The 22,375-nt window shown below is 44.2% G+C and overlaps 1 protein-coding gene and 1 long non-coding RNA gene across 5 annotated transcripts in view; one reads left to right on the plus strand and one right to left on the minus strand.

The window, feature by feature from the left end:
• The window catches only part of PPARGC1A (PPARG coactivator 1 alpha), a 673,798-nt gene that overhangs the window by 358,846 nt on the left and 292,577 nt on the right, over positions 1–22,375 (minus strand). The window contains exon 1 of one of the 4 annotated variants that reach the window (XM_081207650.1): positions 11,171–11,269. The exons of the other annotated variants lie outside the window; for them this stretch is intronic. Coding sequence (XP_081063776.1) covers positions 11,171–11,251 — 81 coding nt within the window. The 5' untranslated portion in view covers positions 11,252–11,269. Of the gene's footprint in view, positions 1–11,170; positions 11,270–22,375 lie in introns of those variants that run through there. 4 annotated transcript variants of the gene reach the window in all.
• LOC308594654 overlaps positions 1–22,375 on the plus strand; it is a 515,175-nt gene that overhangs the window by 48,644 nt on the left and 444,156 nt on the right. The window lies entirely within an intron of this gene.

Genomic DNA, 22,375 nt, shown 5'->3' on the forward strand with positions numbered 1-22,375 from the left:
TCTCTCTTGTGGCTACGGATGTAAGAAGGCATCATTTTCCATTCTGCTTGAGTTCCCTGTACGCAGCACTGTTTCTGTTTCACTACAGCTCCTCTTCCAACCCAAAGCTATGCTATTCATCTCACTGTCTGCTGTGGTGAAATTATGTCGTTTATGTTGCTGTTACGTTATTCCACCCCATTCATTTTGCGAACGACGTGACAGTGTTTTGTCTTACCTACGACACACTTGCACCTAAACTAATATTGATACTAGTGACATGGAGAAAAGGAGCAAGAGACTGGTTGTGAGTGTACTGTTCTCACATCAACCTGGAATGTGTTGCTGGTGGGAGAATCTGATACAAAGAAGTGCAAATACAGTGGTGCCTCGCAAAACGAAAATAATCCGTTCCGCGAGTCTCTTCGTTTTGCGGTTTTTTCGTCTTGCGAAGCAAGCCCATTAGCGGCTTAGCGGATTAGCGCTATTAGCGGTTTAGCGGATTAGCGCTATTAGCGGCTTAGCGGGCTTAGCGGATCAGCTGTTAAGCGGCTTAGCGGATCAGCTGATAAGCGGCTTAGCGGATCAGCTGATAAGCGGCTTAGCGTATCAGCTGATAAGCGGCTTAGCGGATCAGCTGATAAGCGGCTTAGCGGATCAGCTGTTAAGCGGCTTAGCGGATCAGCTGATAAGCGGCTTAGCGGATCAGCTGATAAGCGGCTTAGCGGATCAGCTGATAAGCGGCTTAGCGGATCAGCTGATAAGCGGCTTAGCGGATCAGCTGTTAAGCGGCTTAGCGGCTTAGGATCAGCTGATAAGCGGCTTAGCGGCTTGGGGGAAAGGGGGGAGGGGGAAAAACCGCAGGAACTCGCAAGACATTTTTGTCTTGCGAAGCAAGCCCATAGGAAATTCGTTTTGCGAAGCACCTCCAAAACGGAAAACCCTTTCACCTAGTGGGTTTTCCGTCTTGCGAGGCATTCGTCTTGCGGGGCACCACTGCAGATCTTTTCCATGTGCACAGCTGGAGCATGACCAACCACACAGCATCCTGCTGTTTACTGGACACGAGTGATCAGCTTTCATGGAACCATCCCATTTTATGTTTTGGGGCCCCTCTCCTCAAAGCGCCCTGCCCTCTAGTACCTTTCTGCCCATTCTGGACATGTTGCAGGGATTTCTGCACCTCTGGGCTACACCTTTAAAAATCCAGAGAAAATATGAATTAAACATTTAAAAAAGTATAGGCGCACATTTTGATGATGATGATGTCAGGGATCAGGTGGGCAGGATGAAAAACTTGCATGCAGCAGCAGCACCAATTCCACCCAATAATGCCCCACCAATAATGCAATGGAAGAATTGTTGTTCTCTAAAACACACGCCTGCCCTTCATTTGCCATACACTGACAACACAGACCTATGGAAGGCAAAAGAAGTCAAGATGATACTTGAGAAAGTGTGAATATGTGGTGCATGAGCAAGTAATTAAAGTGAAATTGGGCCTGAATGCCCTTAACTTTCAACTGCATTCTAAGAGGGACTTCTCCTTAAATAACTATGTGCCCAGTTCTATTGCTAGTACATGCTTGCAGTAAATGCTGCTATCCAGAGTGCAATTTATCATGGCAGAAAGGTAGCCTAATATAAAAGATTGTTGCACTGCATATTAGCAACCTGGGTCTCACAGCACTCCAAGTCTCACTTAAACCTCACAAACAAACACTATCAACCAAATATCCAGCAACATGTGCATTCTGCTGGCAGCATCGCTTTGTAACATCCAAAGAAGATGTTGCATGTGGAACAGTGCCCCCATATATAGCTCACATATGGTCCCCATGAAAACATCAAAATGAACTGCCGCCTGTTAGACTCACAAGTTAATACATAGAATCATAGAATCATAGAATCATAGAGTTGGAAGAGACCACAAGGGCCATCGAGTCCAACCCCCTGCCAAGCAGGAAAATTATAAATAATCAAGGAGAATTATAAATAATCAAGGAAGACTTCAGGTAAGTTTCTTTCACCAGCCACCCATAGGGACATGAAGCAGCAGTGTCATGCTGGTACAGTGGTGCCCCGCAAGACGAAATTAATTCGTTCCGCAATTTTTGCCGTCTAACGAATTTTTCTTCTTGCGAAGCACGGTTTAAACGGTTTAACAAAGTCGCAAGACGTTTTCGTCTTGCGAAGCAAGCCCATAGGGGAATTCGTCTTGCGAGGCAAATCGCGAATGAAAAAACCTTTCGTCTAGCGAGTTTTTTGTCTTGCGAGGCATTCGTCTTGCAGGGCACCACTGTAAAAGAAAAGTGCCAGGAGTCTTTTCTTTTTCTTTTTTAGCCCTTGTTAGTGAGCCTTGCAGTCGAGTAGCAAATGGTTGCTGGACAGAAACTCCCCAGGTGGCAGGAGAGAGGGAAAAAAGAGGTGCGGGGAAAAATATAATTTTCAAAAAAAAATATCTGACAGAAATCCTGCAGCGAAGGCATAGAATAAAGTTTTTTTTCATTGTTGCTTAACCAAGTAAGGAAAATAGTTTGATTGGTTGCATTTAATTGTAATATCCAACCGACTCTTAAATGGAACTTGGTTTGGAGGGATTAGAAAATCATTTTAATATTGTATATTCTTGCAAATTATATATATATATATATATATATATATATATATATATATATATATATATGCTTTCGTAGATTTTCACGGGTACAGGAATGCAGGTTTTGGTGTCTTCGGGTGTCTTCCCGTGTAAGAGTTGGGGTGTCTAGGCGACGTTTCGACGAGGTCTCACTCGTCATCTTCAGGCTGGTGCTTTCGGCTTCTTGTTACTGGAACAGAGCAGGATCTCAGTGTTTGAGTTCCTATAAATACTGTTGAGGGGGTGTGGTGTATAGCCTCCAACGTTCTGGGCAGAGAGGAAGTTCCCAGGTTAGTGTGTCTTTTCTTCTTTTGTTCATTAATTACCTGAGGGATATCTTGAGTGATTTCTTGAGTGATATTCTGAGTACCACTTAGGAGGGTCATTAGGTGTGGATTAGTTGCTAAAGCTTTCGTGTCTTGACCTCTTGAGCTTGTGAAGAGTTTTTCCGAGAAGATGGCTGTACTGCACTTAGTTGTGCTCTGGCTTGGCTTCGTGTATAGGGGCGAGCTGTGGTTTTGTGCCCTGTGCCAGCCAGATCTGTGTAGGGATTGCAGGGGGGTGCAGCATCCGGAGGTGCCACTATGGTTTGGCTACTGGATGGTGTCTGTAATTTATCTGTGGAGAGGGTCTGGGTTTGGGTCTGGTGTGGTTATCCCTCAGGTAATTAATGAACAAAAGAAGAAAAGACACACTAACCTGGGAACTTCCTCTCTGCCCAGAACGTTGGAGGCTATACACCACACCCCCTCAACAGTATTTATAGGAACTCAAACACTGAGATCCTGCTCTGTTCCAGTAACAAGAAGCCGAAAGCACCAGCCTGAAGATGACGAGTGAGACCTCGTCGAAACGTCGCCTAGACACCCCAACTCTTACACGGGAAGACACCCGAAGACACCAAAACCTGCATATATATATATATATATATATAGAGCTACATAGCAAAAGCCCTGAGCATTTCCAAAGACAGTCAACAGTGATCACTTTTGAAAATGATGCGATGAAATGGATTGCTCTGAGGGCTGGGGTGGTTGTATGTATATGTTCATATGAGAGTAAAGCAATGTTTTATAGCCAAGTCCCAGTGTAAGACGTTTCAAAATAAAAGACCCCGATCTGACTTCTCTACTAGTTTAACTAAAAATCCACCTTATAAATCAATAGCATAAATAAAAACTGCACAAATGCTTCTGCAGCTGGCAATACATTAAGAATAATTGACCTTGTCCTTTCAAAAGAATAAATATATTTAGATCACAACTGCTACAACAGGCTTGAGAGTGCAGAGCAAGTATTGTGCGATTCACAAGGCTGTCCTGGGGTTTTGCTATAAAACAAAAAACAAACCAGTGAAAACCTCCCAAAAACAGTGATCATAAGAGAAAACTTGTTCATACCATTATGTTCCACCCCACTTTACAGTATTGAATTATCTACATCTCTTAGGGTATATTCAGATGTGTGGATTAGTGCATTCATTTTCCTGGTTATGTGAACACTTATATTCAGGTTTCATTACCTGTTGTGTTAAGGAACTGTGGTTTTCTTATTGATATACTGCCATGTCATGCTAAATTTCATTCACATCACTGGCCGTGGTGTGAAACAACCACAGACATGACTAGACATGTTGCCACCTTTTAATGCATATTTGTGACTCTGTTCCCACCCCCCAGACCGCCATGATTTGGAGAGTGAATGGGGCTGCAAACAGTTTTTTCCCCCATGGAAATGTGTGCTAAACTTCCACTAGATTTCCAGAACTGGCTTTTACATCGTGTGAAAGAGCAGAAATTATCAGGTAAGGAAGCAGCAGGAAGATGGAATAAAGTGCTGTCTGAATGTACCCTTATTATCAAATGTCTTGTCACGACACTAAAGATGAAAAAATCTGTGACACATCAATAAGGCAGGTTTTTTACATCTTCATCAGGGAGCATGTATGCCATATTGTTATCTGAGATGCAGCTCCCATTTAATGGAAACTGAAAAGCGAACGGAATACATTGAAAGACATACAAAAATACGCATGTAAGTAATTCTGTAGTTACTTACTTCAGTATTCATATGATTTGGGCTGGTGGCAAAGAGAGTTTCAGTGTTCTAGAAGATGCCTATCATTTTTGTTCATTTAATGATGGAACTCTTATATTTTAACTAGCTGGTATAGAAAACCAGAATCCAGCCTTAACAAAGGATGCCTGGCACATTGAGAAGCTATTTCTGCAGTCTCACTTTTTAAGAACAATGGGGATATCCAAGATTGCAGAAACGGCAGGCGCATTAAGCTAATGAACCATGTAATGAGATGTGTGGGTGGGGGAAACACTGTAGAAGAGTAGATGGGGATGGATGACAATTCTAACAAGATTTGGTTTAGGCCAAGAAGGAGTATAAGACATATTTGGTTGCAACCAGAGTAAGTTAGCTGGAACTTGGGTCCTATTGAACAAGTTAGGTGAGTTAAGTCCTGTTTATTTCAACTGAAACTAACCTATGGTTGTATCTGATCAAGTCATCCCATGAGTGCAGCCTTTCTCAAACTTCCCCCCCCCCGAGGTTGTTGGACTACAATTCCCATCCTCCCTAGCTACCAGGACCAGTGTTCAAGGATGATGGGAGTAGTAGTCCCACAACATCTGGGGACCCAAATTTAAGAAAGGCTGCATTAGTGCAGGGACTTCTACCTGTGCAACCGGACTTCCTCTCCCCTTCCTCTTCCTGTGTACCCAACTCTGCACTTCCCCAAAGCGTTGGTGCTTACAACTTTAGAAGTAAATCTATGATCCCCCAACACACATTTCTAAGCAACCAGTTGGGATCAGTGAAGAGGCACATATATGATTAGCTGTTGACATTTCACTGTTTTTTGGGGGGAGGGAATTCACCTGTGGTTTCATTATCTAAAAGGCATAATGAAAGACCATGCTATTCAACATCTTCCAAAAGGTGATGCTCTCCTAATAATAATCTGAATTCTGAATCATTTGGTTATATGGTAAGGTAAAATATATTATGCGAATATACTGTGCAGTATTACATATATGAAATATTGACTACGAAGCAACCTGTTGAACCACCAGGAAGACTGAATTTGTTCTTAAAGTATATGATTATTGCTAATAAACTTGACTAAAAATCCCAGTCATTTCAAGGAGAGTTTAGTATATTATTCCACTGAATTCAGTTGTACTTAAAAGTGCTTCACTTAGACTGGATTGTGTGCAGTTTATTCATTCCTTGCTTTCAAATGAAAGTGGCATTTGCTTTCTTGAGGGGGAAAAAACCAACTTGTCTTAAATCCAAACTTTAGTAGCTTAAAGTTTTTGCCTTTCTTTTTTTAAGTCATGCTGAATACGGCAGAAGAGTTCCTTTAAGCTAAATGCTTATTAATTTAAGAACAGAAATTTTATAAGCTTTAGGAGAGATTATGCAAACCACAGAACAAGTGCGTTTACACATTACTTTAGTTCAATGGTTTATATAACTTCTATATCAAAAACGATAGTGTTGTATAACAGGATAATTTCACATATATAAACAAGCATATTGGTAGTACTATCAAATTAGTACTTTTTCACATAACATAAAAGGTTGCCAGAGAGCTGGGAGCCAACTAATTTCATCTTTGACATGTAAGGGCTGCAACATGGCATATGCTTGGATTGTTTTAAATCCCACTGAAGTAAATTGGATTTAAACATCCTTGATGTTCACAGGATTGTATTTCTTTTTCTTTTTTGGTCACAAAACTTCCCGGTTAGGATCTGTGGTAAAAAAAATTCAGGAAGTGAAATTTGAGGTGAATCTTATAGCTCCTTCTCATTTTAAATATCTGAGAAATTTCAAGAGAAAGCACAACAAAACTGGGGAGATTTCTTGGGAATGGGGCAGGTTCTACGCATCACTAATTTAAATATAATGTAAGGGTGATTGATTTCTTTCAGAAAGAGCATAGTAACTATAAAAGGGGAAAGTAACTTTTCAAAATAACTGAATGGTTGAAACCTACAAAACAAAAGCTCATCCAGTGTGTCCGTGCTGTAATTAATTATCCAAAATGTATAATTAATATTTTAGATTTCATTTGTGTCTGTCATTCTCTATGGAAACCATTTTTAGAATTACACAGAAACTAAGAAATAAACCCAGGGCACAGGTGGTCCAGAAGCAGATAACAAACTGAAACATGACCTGAGAAGAAAACTGCAAGTATTTGAGATCTCAGCATGTCAGCAGGAGAAATTGCTGCACTGACAAGCCACTGCGATTAGGATGTTTCTCATCTCTTGGGACTTTTTGACCTATATATTTTCCAATCCTATTTATGTAAGTGATTCTCACATTTTGCATCATCTAGAGTCAGACTGACATATCTGGGGACTTTTAACAGAAATTGACCTTGTATGTGCAAGGTGGGAAGAAAAATATATTCTGCCTTTTTTGGCACCTGAAAGAGAGAGAGAGAGAGAGAGAGAGAGAGAGAGAGAGAGAGAGAGAGAATATTGGCCCAATAAGAGTTGTTCGGTGTCAGCTTGTGAAGTCAAACCACTGCAGTAGAAGCTCCAAAGTGGCCTCTCAGGAGCAAAGCCTGGGCAGTGTACATATAGGTCCTAAGCTGCTCAGGTGACAAGACCTCCCTCTCAGCCTCGCTGATGTGGTCCAAAGGAAAGCAGAGCAATAGCAGAGCAGAGCTTGGCTGCAGGAGTTGCTGGAAGGAGGCGTACATGTCACCACCCAACCGTCTCAGGGACACCAACTCTGGATGTGTCTAGGGTTTACTCCTTAGCCTTTCCTTCTCCCAGAGATATCCGCAAGGCAGTGGAGGTTTAAGACCAGACCTCTCCCTCTACAGCCCGTGTAGAAACCATCTTATTGGCCATTGGGCTCACAATTGATCTTGTCCGCTCCATCTGCCGAAGACTGTCTTTGCATGCGGGGGAAGTTCCTAACTCAACAAGGGTTTGAGACCCATCGGCTACCCTCGCCTGGTTTAGCTGGCCATTCAAAGCTGTTTTCCAGGATGTGGCCACTGTCACATGCTGACAGCTTCTAGGGGCCACAAAGGAGTGCTGAGTGCAGGGTGGAGACCAAAGGTGGAAAAACAACGCCAGAAGGAGTATGACAAGTACTACCCTTCCCCTAACACCCCATACACATCAAATAATAACAAGAACTACAACAATAACAACAAGAGTATCACCAGGAGCAGTTGGTGAGGAGGGATGCTGCTGCTCCCTGGATGAGGAGTTACTGCTACTTACCAAGGGAGAGGGGAGGTCAGTGCTGTGCAAAAGCATTGGCAGAGCCAGTCCAGTGCTCCCACCAATCACCCCGTGCTGACCTACCTGCCACTCACCCCACTGTAAGCAGTAGTAACTCTGCTGTTGCAAGGCTAGGTATGCAGTTCCACCCCTCCTCACTGACCATTCCTATTACCACTAGGAGATAGTTCTCTTTGGGTGCTTCTCATACATTATTTTAACAAGCTGGTATGGTAAATCAGGGACGCAGGTGGCGCTGTGGTGTAAACCACTGAGCCTAGGGCTTGCCAATCGGAAGGTCGGCAGTTCAAATCCCCATGACGGGGTGAGCTCCTGTTGCTCGGTCCCTGCTCCTGCCAACCTAGCAGTTCGAAAGCACGTCAAAGTGCAAGTAGATAAATAAGTATTGCTCCAGTGGGAAGGTAAACAGCATTTCCATGCGCTGCTCTGGTTTCGCCAGAAGCAGCTTAGTCATGCTGGCCACATGACCTGGAAAAACTATCTGTGGACAAATGTCGGCTCCCTCGGCCACTAAAGTGAGATGAGCACTGCAACCCCAGAGTCATTCGTGCCTGGACTTAACTGTCAGGGGTCCTTTACCTTTACCTTTTTATGGTAAATCAGTACTGTTTCAATTGGGGTGTGGTGGCCAAAGGTTGCTTGGGGCTATTTAACAAGATGATAGAAGAAGCACGTTTTTTTAAAAGAGAACTTCCCAGCTCCTGCTCTTAACTGCTACATGAAGTCCCCATGTGCCATCCCATAATGCTCCAGTAATGCCCAAATCCAGTGCTCACATGACATAGACTGATCACATGAGACATACTGCGAACTGCCCCAGATGAAGGGCGGTACACAAATTTAATAAATAAAAATGTAATAAAATAAAATTCTGGCAAATGCCCACCTGGCCCCCATCAGTGACATGTTGGTTAGTGGATTTAGATGGCACCAGATTGCCGTGAGGTGAAACCACCAGTGAGAGGCAATTATCATGCTCCAGTAACATTAAAAAAACCTCTCTATTTAGAGAATTCTTGCAATGCATTTGCTGTGCTGAAACTTGACCTCCAATTTCTCAGAAGTTTTATTGCTCTGCAAAAGGTTTCCAATTTTTTTTCTGCCTCATTTGGGGGGCACCTGAGGGTGTCTTTAGAATTTTGGCTGGTCCAGGGATTAGGTCGTAAGAGAGGTGCTTCTTTATTCCTATTCAGTAATCATCTATTTAGCACTCTGCAACCTCCTTGCCTGCTCACCCTGACCAGAAAAGGGCCCAGAGGAGGAGTTCTGTCCTGATGTCTTCCTCTTGGGTATTAAAACCCAACTGGTGGAATCGGGGGAGGATGAAGTTCAGACTACTGGTGAGATGTTATGTAGAAGTCACAGCACTCATAAACACCTCTAAGTACAGTGGTGCCCCGCAAGACGAATGCCTCGCAAGACGGAAAACTCGCTAGACGAAAGAGTTTTCCGTTTTGGAGGTGCTTCGCAAAACAAATTTCCTATGGGCTTGCTTCGCAAGACGAAGAACTAACTTAGTTGGTCTTTAAGGTGCTACTGGAAGGAATTTTTTTATTTCGCAAGACGACAATGTCTTGCGAGTTCCTGCTGGTTTTTTCCCCCTTCCTCCCCTTTTTCTAAGCCACTAAGCCACTTATCAGCTGATCTGATCAGCAGATAAGCCGCTAAAAGCCGCTAATGGCGCTAATCCGCTAATCCGTCAATGGGCTTGCTTCGCAAGACGAAAAAACCACTAGACGAAGAGAATCACAGAACGGATTCTTTTCGTCTTGCGAGGCACCACTGTATAGCAAGCATAACAACAACCCTGAACCCAGCCACAAGAATTTCACCAAATCTGAACATTTTAAAACACCATTTCTTTTTTCATTAATGGGTGGATAATGGCTGGGGGGGAGGACAGGATACATTTTCAGCACAGCACTAAACAGCACTCTCTCAACAATTCTCAGAAGACGCCCTTGACCTCTAGGACAGGGCAGTGTTGCATGACCTTATATAAAGTGAAATCAAAACATTCATTTTTTTATTATTAATATCCAAATCTCCTAGTAGCTAAAATCCAGAAAGCATTTCTCTCACAGCACTATATGAACGTTAAGTTCTGTTCTCTGAATTATTCCAAAGTGTTGGATGACCCCCAGTACAACCAAGGTCATTTTGCAGTAACACCGATTACTGTTATGGTTCTCTTTCTCAGTGTGAAATCGGGGGGGATCTGGTACATTTGAAATATATACATTTCCTTCTCGTGGGGGGAAAAAAGGGATTTTGTCGTGTGTGGCAATCTTTACTAGCCCTGTACTTTTGAGCAATTTCTCATGACAGAAAGAGATTGTGTTAGCACTTTATCAGAATCTGTTAACAGCAGCAATCCCCCCCCCCAAACACAGCTTGTGAGGAGTGCCAAAAGAAGGGAGAAACTACCGTGTGACATATCTCTTCAATATTGTTGATTGTCTAATTAAAATGCACCAGAGCAGAGAAAAAAAAGTGCAGATATGCTGTGTAGGATGTAATGTAAAGAGCAATCAAAGCCACTCAGTGGTGCTTAGCGGAGGATTTCATTTATCGGCTTACAAAATGGAAATATCTAATTCCGCAAATTTGAAACAGGTATTTCGGAGTGTAAACAGTACTGCCTTGCAGTGCTCACCTAAATGAAAACTGCCTTTGCCTGGAGGGAGGGAATCAATGCATGCAAAACTGCTATTAGCCCGGTATAATAAGGCAAGCATGTACCATGCTTTAAAAGGAAGGGTCACATCATTAAATGAGGTTAAAAGAAAACAAAACAAAACTCATTCTTACAAATTACTATGACACCATGGAAGCAAAAGGGTGACAGGTGTTGCTTTCTGTTTTTATAATGCAATAAACTTGCAACTACACAAGAAGAGAGAGAGAAAGCCCGGTGCTTTTCCTTTAACAGTGCAGAGCACACCTGCAGCTTGTTAATGTAAGTACCATTATTAAGGGAAGTATAAATTTAGAAATGTCTACAGATTTTCAAAACCTTGCTTATCCCCACCCCCACCCCCTGCAATTTGAACTAAACAGATTTGGAATCGCCTAGCCATTCTTCCCAAGACAATGAAAACATAATGATCACTGATTCCCTGAGAATCGGCTTCCGCAAACTGCTGAGCTGCAAATCAACGAAGCATATTTCATTTGTACTTCGCCTGCAAAGTTTAGAGATTACTGGCACTTAAGACATAACAGCGTACTTCCAAGCATTCACAGACACCTTTATATCACTGACCTGCCAGCTAGGCTCCCGTCGTAGCCCTTTTATCCAGTCTTCCTCCAAGTCCTTATTCTCCCTCGCGCGTGTTTCATCCATAGCAGATGTGGCTTGCACAATCTCGATTGGCCACTGGCTGTTAGACTCTCTTTGTAAGCCTTTTAACCACCGCGGCAGCAAGTGCAGTTCAGAGGCAGACTGTCGTGAGGAAAATGTCATGCCTCAAAATGGGTTGGTTTTTTTCTCCTTCTCCTTTTGACATGAAGAGAGCCTGCTTTGTGGGGGGGGGGGGAGAGCCAAATAACACACAAAAAAGTGTGAGTGCTCTCCAACATGTGCTGACAGGCCCCATAAGTGTCAGTGCTATAGCTAGGGAGTTCACCACAGCTTAGCTGGGGGGCAGGGGGAGTTTATGTGGCAAAGTTATATATTTAAAAAAATCCCATGTGGATGCAAATGGAGAATGTGATGCTAACAAAATAATTTCAATTTTTTTTCCCTACCACCGGATTCTTAGTGTGTAATACAATTTGAAAAAAGCGGGGAGGAGGGCAATTAATTAAATAAATAAACAATCCCTAAATAACTACAGAATCCGCTTATAGGATACTTAGTTTTGACAAGCATACATGATCCCATCATTCCGTCACACTTTACAAGAAACAGTACACAGGATAGGGTATTCAGAAAGGAGCTGTATGCTAATGACTGGAATCACCAAAGTTTACCCTCCACCCCAGTTGTTCATAGCCTCCAACATTTCTCCAATGAAAATTAAAAAAAGGTAACGGACCCCTGACAGTTAAGTCCAGTCACAAACGACTCTGGGGTTGCAGCGTTCATCTCGCTTTACAGGCTGAGGGAGCTGACGTTTGTCCACAGACAGTTTTTCCGGGTCATGTGGCCAGCATGACTAAGCCGCTTCTGGCACAACGGGACACTGAAACCAGAGCAGCACACGGAAACACCATTTACCTTCCCGCCAGAGTGGTACCTATTTATCTACTTGCACTTTTTGGCAGGAGCTGGGACCGAGCAAAGGTCGCTCACTCCATCACAGGGATTTGAACATAGGGGTATCCTATTCCATAAGAAGCAGAAAAAGAAGAGTGGATTTGATATCCCGCTTTATCACTACCCGAAGAAGTCTCAAAGCGGCTAACATTCTCCTTTCCCTTCCTCCCCCACAGCAAACACCCTGTGAGGTGAGTGGGGCTGAGAGACTTCAGAGAAGTGTGACTAGCCCAAGGTCACCCAGCAGCTGCATGTGGAGGAGCAGAGACACGAACCCGGTTCACCAGATTACAAGTCTACCACTCTTAACTACTATACCACAAATTAAAGCTCTCCACTTTGGGCTCTTCTGAGGCTTTTGATTTTGGCAAAAGCACATCTGCATCGTGTGACACATATCACGACCAACCACAGCTTCAAAATAAATAAATAAATAGGTTCCTGAAACAATGCATAATGTGGTCTAAAAAGCAAATTTTCCTCTGTCAGAGCATGGTTTGACTTTAGCTCTCATGTTGCAATTTAAGAGAAAGAATGAACATGATAATCGGATACACATATGGGATACTTTATTTTTAGAGCAAGAGAGCAAGCAGTAAACCAATATGAACACAGGAAGATTTATTTTTTTTAAAATAGACACAATGAGACACACCAGACAAGCAACAAAAAGAGATAAGAAAGTTTGTGATCACGTTAGCTATTTTCCAGATATGCTAACTTGGTAATGGCATTTTAAAAGTGGAGTTCTTCCTCACTGTAAGCCACCCTGCAGACTTTGTTACAGGGCAATATGGAGAATATATAGAAATAAATCAAACGAGAGAATTGTTGATTTCTCCATTGCTCACCGTGCAGAATAAACTAACTAGATTTGATAGTATACAGGTGAAACTCGGAAAATTAGAATATCGTGGAAAAGTTCATTTATTTCAGTAATTCAACTAAAAAGGTGAAACTAATACATGAGATAGACTCATGACATGCAAATCAAGATATGTCAAGCCTTTATTTGTTATATTTGTGATGATCATGGCGTACAGCTGATGAAAACCCCAATTTAACAATCTCAGAAAATTAGAATATTAAATGAAATCAGCAAAACAAGGATTGCAAATAGAGCAATATTGGACCTCTGAGAAGTAGAAGCATGCATATGTACTCAGTACTTGGTTTGGGCCCCTTTTGCATCAATTCCTGCCTCAAGGCGGCATGGCATGGATGCTATCAGTCTGTGGCACTACTGAGGTGTTATGGAAGACCAGGATGCTTCAATAGCAGCCTTCAGCTCTTCTGCATTGCTCGGTCTCCTGTCTCTCATCTTTCTCTTGGCAATGCCCCATAGATTCTCTATGGGGTTCAGGTCAGGCGAGTTTGCTGGCCAATCAAGCACAGTAATTCAATGGGCATTGAACCAGGTTTTGGCACTTTTGGCAGTGTGGGCAGGTGCCAAAGTCCTGCTGGAAAATGAAGTCAGCATCCCCATAAAGCTCGTCTGCAGAAGGAAGCATGAAGTGCTTCAAAATCTCCTGGTAGACGGCTTTGTTGACCCTGGACTTAATGAAGCACAGTGGACCAACACCAGCTGATGACATGGCTCCCCAAATCAACACAGACTGTGGAAACTTCACACTGGACTTCAAGCATCTGGCATTGTGTGCCTCCCCATTCTTCCTCCAGACTCTGGGTCCTTGGTTTCCAAATGAGATGCAAAATCTGCTCTCATCAGAAAAGAGATCTGGGGAGCCATGTCATCAGCTGGTTTGGGTCCACTGTGCTGGGGGGTAGGCAGCAGGCAGACTGTTTGGGCAGCGTGGAGCCTGCACGCACCCAAGCCACTGCGTCTCTCCCAGGAGAGATGTGTGGCTCGGGCAGCTGCAGGCCCTACAGTGAGAGCCGCTTGGCATTTTGTCACCCCTCTCGGTGGTGACACCCGGGGCGACCCGCCCCCACCGTACCCCCCTTTCCTCCGCCCCTGGCGGAAGGATCGTGCCCGAGGTGCTGCACACCCACCTGGCTCTGCCGCTCCCTCCATCTGATTATTAGGCAGAGGTGTGAAGGGGGATCTGGGCACAACTGCACAACTGGAAGCCCTGCAAAATCAGGGTTCCTAATCCCCTGGAGAAGCCTACAGCCAACTCCTGCTGCAAACCTTCACCTAACACAAGTTTCCTCAACCTCGGCCCTCCAGATGTTTTGAGACTACAATTCCCATCATCCCTGACCACTGGTCCTCCTAGCTAGGGATCATGGGTGTTGTAGGCCAAAAACACCTGGAGGGCAAAGGTTGAGGAAGCCTGATCTAACAGGAATTGGAGTGGCTTTGCTCTCTCTTATCCACACTTGCAAGGGGCTGGCTGAGTCAGAATGAGGACGGTCCCAGGGAGGACTCCAGCGAGTTGTCCCCACCACCACAAAAAGTGAGGGAATTGGCCAGGAGAGATCTGGAGACAGGGGGGGAATCCAGAGCAGAAGATGTCCAATCTGGTCCTCCATCCCTGTCTTCCCCATAGCGAGCCCTTCTGACCCCAGTGCTTGCTACATCCTCCTCCTGATTGGGAGGAACTGTGAGCGAAGATGTCCTGATGCAGAAAGGGGCTGGCAGCGGTTCTGGCACCCTACAAGGGGAGCGGCCACTCTCTTTGCAAGAGTTGGAGACACCTCCCTCTCTGCCTCCCAGGTCCAGGAGGACCCAGAAAAGAAAAAGTGCAGAGAGGGTACAGCTTGTGCAGTGAACTGAGTGTCCACCATCCAAACCCTTCTCTACTTAAGTACTTACGGCTCTGAGCTAAATAGGAAGTCTGCATTGTACAGTAATGAATGGGGGATTAGCAACGTGTATTGCCTGAAGTGTGTAAGGGGCTTACATATTGCCGTAGCCTAACAATAAAAAGCTTTGGAAAGGCACTTTTGTGCATATATGGGGGAAGCTGGGCAACAGGATACTAATACATGAATAGGGCCATTGTTGCTTTCCAATCTATATGGTAAATACAGATGGATACAAACCATCCTATTGAAAACTAGTCATGTTTTTGACATTCATGATTCCTAGATTTATAATGCTCACCTTCAACATGCCCTTAAGTTCTTATCCAGCTCAGTTTTTTAATCTAAGCCGGAGAAGAACTTATCCCAGTCACACAGGTGGTTGCTGCAGTGCCTACTGTGGCAACAGAGAGGAAAATTTCTCTCCCATCATCCTCTTCAGGTACCCTGAAACAATTACAGTTTCCAGGGCGCCTGGCATCCAGATTACCGTAAATTTCGCTCTATAACATGCAGATTTTTTCTCCTAAAAAGTAAGGGGAAATGTCTGTGCGTGTTATTGAGCGAATGTGTGGTCCCTGGAGCTGACTCGCCGGAGCACAGGGGCAAAAATAGGCAAAAATCAGGCAAAAATAAGATCAGGCGGGCGGGCGGAGGGAAGGCGGAAGCTGCTGCTTTCCTGCATTCTGCCTCAGGGTCTTACTGCCCACCCGCTTCTGTTGCTGCGTTTGCTCAAACTCAACAAAGAGCAGGGAATCCCCTGCCCTCCTGGCAAGCAGAGGGTTAAGGAAAGGATCGAGTCCTTCCTTCTAATTCTTTCCTAGTCACACTGCGTGCAGGCTCCAGCCCACCACCTCCTCCTCTCCGTGCTCTAGGGACTCGCAGGCAGCCGAAAAACATGCAGGTGGGAGAGAGAGAGAGAGGGCTGGCTTGGGGGGGGACTTTTGCTTTCCTTTCCTCCCCCCACCCCGTTAAACCCCTCTCCTGCATTGTTAGCCAGCTGCTTCTCCGCACACCCCTCTTGCGCTCCTTGTCCCTTCTGTGTTTTTCCTTCCCTCCCCATTTAAAACGTGGTGACAAAGCACGGATCCACATGGATCCTCGGGATTTTTGCATTGAGTCACTCCAAATTCACCATCAGATCACATTACATGTCCATGGTTACAGTCTGTACCAAAAAAATCACGCACCCACTGTTGCCTGGGGCTGCAATGGTGCAAAAACGTGGTTACAAAGCATGGATCCTCAGGATTTTTGCATTGGGTCACCCCAAATTCACCATCAGATCACATAGCATGTCCATGGCTACATCTTGCACCAAAAAAATCACGCACCCACTGTTGCCTAGGGTTGCAGTGGTGCAAAAACGTGGTTACAAAGCATGGATCCACATGGATCCTCAGGATTTTTGCATTGGGCTACTCCAAACTCACTGTCAGATCACATGTCTGTGGCCACAGCATGAACCACAAAAATCATACATCCACTGTTTCATTTAGAATATTTTTTTTTCTTGTTTTCCTCCTCTAAAAACTACGTGCGTGTTATGGTCTGGTGCGTGTTATAGAGCGAAAAATACGGTACTAGTATTCCAGGCACTGGGAATAGAAATAAAGTAGGATAGCAAGTGAAGAGGAGGAAAGAAGAGGAAAGGACCCCAAACTCCCACCATCCTGCTGTGGTCATAGCAACCACAACAGAGAAGTTTAGACAGAGGCCTCCATCCCCCACTACCACCACCAAGCAGCCTCCACCGCTGGATTTAAAAAAAATAGTGTTCACAGGAGAAAAGGCCAACAACTACAGATTTAGAACTGCAATTATAAACTGATTACCCAGTACTTTCCCCCTAGCATCCTCCAGTTTCATTCATTTGATGAATCCAAGCTGAACTGAGGAACTTGCCCACCTCTACTGAAGACCACCTCACAAATTATGTTTTTAAATGTCCTCTAATTTTAAGGCTCCAGACGATGGAACAGACAAGACCAATGGTGGGTCCAGTGGTCAAGAAGCCAGTTACTGCATGTGTTGTAGAAGGAAACAAGAGGCAGATGGGGCTCGCCAACCTGGGAAGATAGCCTACGTTGGAGAAGAAAAACTCTGATCATAAACCTCTGCTGCCTTGCAGCTATACTCATTCATGAGAAAGGCTTCAGAAGTAAAAGCTGAGGAAAAATCTGTACCCATTGCCTTGAGGGACATCTTCAGGAGAAGAAAAGTCAAATCAAATCAAACTTTATTGTGGTCAAAGACCAGACAGAAGAAGAAAAGGTAAAGGAGTTCCATATTTTTTGCTCCATAAGAGGCACCAGACCATAAGATGCACCTAGTTTTTGGAAGAGGAAAACAAGAAAAAAAATATTCTGAATCCCAGAAGCCAGGACAGCAAACGGGATCGCTGCGCAGCGATCCTGCTGGCTGTCCTGGCTTATGGGATAGCCGCGTGCAGCCTCTCCTGGGCAAGGGGAGCCTTCATCCCCTGCCCAGGAGAGGCTGCGCGCGTCTAAGGCTCCCCCAAGAGCCGTGCTCCCTTTAAAGAACATGCAAAGTGTGTGTGTGTGTGTGTGTGTGTGTGTGTGTGTGTGGCTCTTGGGGGGCTTTTCCCCGAGGAGGGAGGAGGGCAGCTTCTCCCTCTTCGGGGAAAAGCCCCGAAGAACCACACACACACTCCACACGGCTCTTTAAAGGGAGCGCTGAGCAGAGCCTTCCGCCTGCATTCGCTCCATAAGACACACACACACATTTCCCCTTACTTTTTAGGAGGGGGAAAGTGTGTCTTATAGAGCAAAAAATATGGTAAATCCTATACAAGTTTGGTTGGATGGCTTCTTGTATGCCTCCTGCCAGCAACTCCTGCATCCAGGCTGGTGCCAAGCGTATTTCTTCCTTTGGAGCACACCAGCAAGACTGGGGGGGGGGGGCAGAGTCTTGTTGTCTGAGCAGCCCAGGACCTCCACCCAGATTGGGGACCCAGAGAGGTCACAAAAAACAATGCAGGAGGCAGAAGTTATGAGTTGGTCTTTTGACTTTAACCCCAGAGGTCCACTCCATCGTCTCTCAAGATGGACAGGTGCCAACAACAATTTTAAGGGCAAAGCTAAAGTCTAAGGGAATGGTGATTGGTTGCAATTTCCTGTTGAGTGTACACTTAGTGGCAAACCCAGGCTCACATCTGTGTAGCATGCACAATACATGTGATACATCTTTACTGAATGACGGTTATCTAAGCAAAACGACAAACTGAACAGAAGGGGAACACTTAAGTTGGGACCATAGGTTTCAGCACTTGTTTAAATCTATGGTACATTGGACTTCAATTATTTTCATGTAATTATTTCATGGTCTCTCTCTCTCTGTCTCAACAAAGGTGCTGTGCAAATTGTGCCGAATATGAAAACATTTATTGATGGAAATCAGCAAACTTTTTTACTCAAAGAGTGCTTGAATTATTTTGAAATGTGAGAGCCCGAAGCAAAGAAAACACATTAAAAAACATCATATGAAGGGAAACAGCAATTTCCCTCTTTCGAAGCTGTCACTTATTTGCTAAGAATCAAATCTAATTCAATGCAGTTAAAGAGGTTTCATATATCACTCAAATGTGTGCGTACACACCCAAGGAAACAGATCTGCTTAGCAGTTGTTCTTTGAGGACAGTCTGAAGGTATATAATACAGTTTCATCACTAAAGATACCCAGGTTGGTGAGCCCTACAAACTTATTGGAACAGGCTGCTGGAGAATGATATAAAAGCTGCTGCTCAGAGGAAGGTATAAGTAATGAATAAGATACGTTATTTTATTTATGAAGGCAATTTGCAAACATATAATAAAACAGCTCAACACAGTTTTAAAATAGTGCAGAAATAACAGGCAATGGGTTTAAAAACAATACAAAATAAACAGCCAGCTGGAAAAGCTTGTCAAAAAAGAAAAGAAAAAAGCCTTCAATTGCCTCCGGAAAGTACAAATACTAGGTGTCGGTCATATCTCTACTCTACGGGGATGCTGTTGCACAGAAAAGGGCAGCCATATTAAAAGCCATGTTCAGTGTTCGTGGAGTGGGCTTCAGATAGCTCTTCCACAGAAATCAGTGAAGGGATGCGGGTAGCGCTGTGCGTTAAACCACAGAGCCTAGGGCTTGCCGATCAGAAGGTTGGCGGTTCGAATCCCCGCAATGGGGTGAGCTCCTGTTGCTCGGTCCCTGCTCCTGCCAACCTAGCAGTTCGAAAGCACGTCAAAGTGCAAGTAGATAAATAGGTACCGCTCTGGCAGGAAGGTAAACGGCGTTTCCATGCGCTGCTCTGGTTTGCCAGAAGCGGCTTAGTCATGCAGGCCACATGACCCGGAAGCTGTACGCAGGCTCCCTAGGCCAATAAAGCGAGATGAGCGTCGCAACCCCAGAGTCGGCCACGACTGGACCTGATGGACAGGGGCCCCTTTACCTTTACCTTTACTGGGTATATAAGAGATAAGGAGGTATTTCAAGTAACCTGAGCATGAGCTGTATGGGGCAGAAAGGCAGACGGTGAGAGTCCTATAAACAAGGTGTCAATGCACTATTCTCAGGCTCTGGACCAATCTCAGTGGTAGCTCTACATAGAGTGCATTGCAATAATCCAAACTTACCAATGTATGGACAACTGTGGCCAAACTATTCCGATCCAGGAATGGCTGTAGTTGTCTTGCTACCAAAAGAAGTGGACCTCCAATGAGAGCTGGAGCAAGGAGCTCCATCAAACTGCACATTCAGGGGGAGTGCAACCCTTTTAAAGGCAGGCAACTTCATGACTTATCAGACTCCTTCACAAAACCTCCATCTTGCCAGTACTGAACCTCAGTTTATCCAGCCCACCATTTTGCCCAGGGCCATTTCAGCCATTTCCAATTCAGATGTTAAAGAGATTAGGTATCAGCAGCTTACTGATGACAACCCTCTCCAAATTTCTTAATTATGTTTTGAACAAATATTCATGTATTTCAGAATGCAGTGGCAAGAGTGTTTTAATCACTTTACTCCATTGTTAACCAGGGTCACTGCCTACCAGTTCATTTTCAAGGGCAACTCAAATTACTGAATTCATATTATCTTCTAAGGCCTAACTTATTTAGGACTGGCACCTAGAACTCCCAGGTCATCTTCTGAGTCAGGAAGACCCTTCTGGAAGCCCAAGCTACATCATAAGTTGGTGGAGAAAGGATAAGGGCCTTCTCTGTTGCAGCACACAAAACATGAACCTCATTTATCTCCTTCAGCATTAGTTTTCTATTACCATTTAAATACATTTCTGCTTCAGTTCTAGAGGCAGAAATGTAGTATTGTGAATTTATGGCTGCCTGTTTTGTTGTGTTTTTAAAGTATTACATTACACAATTGGTTTTTTTAAATTTATGATGATAGCCACCTTGAGTGCTTCACTCTGAAGAGGAAAGGCAGGATAAATATATCTAAATAAAGAGATATGTTGTCTATTTAGGGCTTTAGCCTATAGGTTACTTTATACATAAGTAACTGTGTTTTTCAAGTCCACATATGACTTGGCAGAAAGCTTGTCCCAAATTTCAGACTACTATAAGGCTTTTTATATGCACGCGAGTTATAATTTTTACTTAGTACAGCGTGGCATTCAGGAGGTTATTACAATTAAATAAATAAATATACCGCCTTTCTTCCAAAGAGCACAGGACAGTTTGCAACATAACAACACAAAATACACAACATAATAATTAAAAACAATACGCCCCCCCCCCCAGAGGCACATTTAAAAGGCTATAGATCATAGGAGAAAACTCCTAGGGGTTGAGTTCCCTTCAGCTCCCCTCAATAAAATATTTGAGGGTTCAGGGGGGCAAAGTTGATGGGCATTGTCATTCAAATGGTGTGCATGTTCCACACTATCAGTTATACAGGGTGGGGCCTACTCCCCCCCCCAATTATTTTATTCAAGTTGGCATTCCTGCTACAGATTGTTTGATCACAAAAGGCCTGGTTTAAGAGGAATGTTTATGTGACAACGATGCCAGGGAGAGCATTTCACAAATGGGGTGCCACCACAAAAAAGGCCCATTCTTGTGTTGCCATCCCACGACCTTTCATGAAAGGGGGCAGACAAAGAAGGCCCTTAGAAGATGATTGCAGGGTCCAAGTCAGTTCATATGGGGAGAGACTTTGAATTGGACCCAGAAATAAATTGGCCGACAATGCAGTCAGACCAGGATTGGTGTTCCATGCTCTAACCATCTTGCCCCAATGAGCACCCTGTCTACTGAATTCTGCACTAGCTGAAGTTTCCACACTATCTTCCGAGAGAGCCCCACATATAATGCATTACAGCAATCTAACCTTGAAGTTATCAGAGCATAGACAACACAAGTAAGGCTATCCCTGTCCAGCTATGGGTATAGCTGTCAAAGCCAATAGAAGGAACTCCACGCCATCAAGGCCACCTGAGCATCAAGCAACAGCAATGGATCTATGAGTACTACAACTTATCAAGAGTGGGCAGCCTCCCATCCAGCGGGTCTCAGGAACCACCCAATAACACTGCCTTAGTCTTATCTGGATTGAGCTTTGGTATATTATTAATAATAATATCTTTATTGTCATTGCCCCCTTCGGGGACAACGAAATTACTTGACTGCTCCATAAAAACACTAATTAAACAATACAGTATAATACAGCAAGGGAGATTAGATGACTTTCAAAGTCCGGGCTTCCCATTCAGGGCCGAGATCGCTCTGGAGAAGAAGCTGTTCTTAAGACGGCTCGTTCTTGTCTTCATCGTCCTATATCTCTGTCCTGACGGCAAGAGCTCGAAGAGACAGTGACCAGGATGCGATGGATCTTTTACTATGTCCAGTGCCTTCCTATGGCACCTTGTGGCATAAATCTGCTCTAAGGTGGAGAGTGGGCAGCCAACAATGCTCTCTGCTGCCTTAACAACCCTGCACAACCCCATCCTGTCCTGGGTAGTACAGCTTCCGTACCACACACATAAGCCATAAGTGAGCACGCTCTCAATGGCACAGTGATAGAAGGCAAGCAGCAGTTTCTGCGGAAGATGGTTTTTCCTTAGTATTCTCAAAAAGTACAGTCTCTGCTGCGCCTTCTTCACAAGCCCCCTTGTGTTGACACTCCAGGACAGGTCCTCTTGTAATTCAATGCCCAACAATCTGAACGTTGTTACCCTCTCCACACAGACCCCATCAATCAAAAGTGGCTGGACGTTGACTCCCAACCAGTCCATTATTGAGGTAAGACAATGGTCCAGCATAACCATTGACACACCTGCAGACATAAAGGAGAAGTAGAGCTGTGTCTCATCAGCATACTGCTGATAGCACACCCCAGAACTCCAGATGACCCCACTCAGCAGTTTCATGTAGATGTTACACAGCATGGTGGATAAGATAAAACTCTGAGGAACACCTCGCAGAA

The sequence above is a fragment of the Podarcis bocagei genome, assembly GCF_964188305.1.
Source record: "Podarcis bocagei genome assembly, chromosome: 9".
NCBI classification, from domain to species: domain Eukaryota; kingdom Metazoa; phylum Chordata; class Lepidosauria; order Squamata; family Lacertidae; genus Podarcis; species Podarcis bocagei.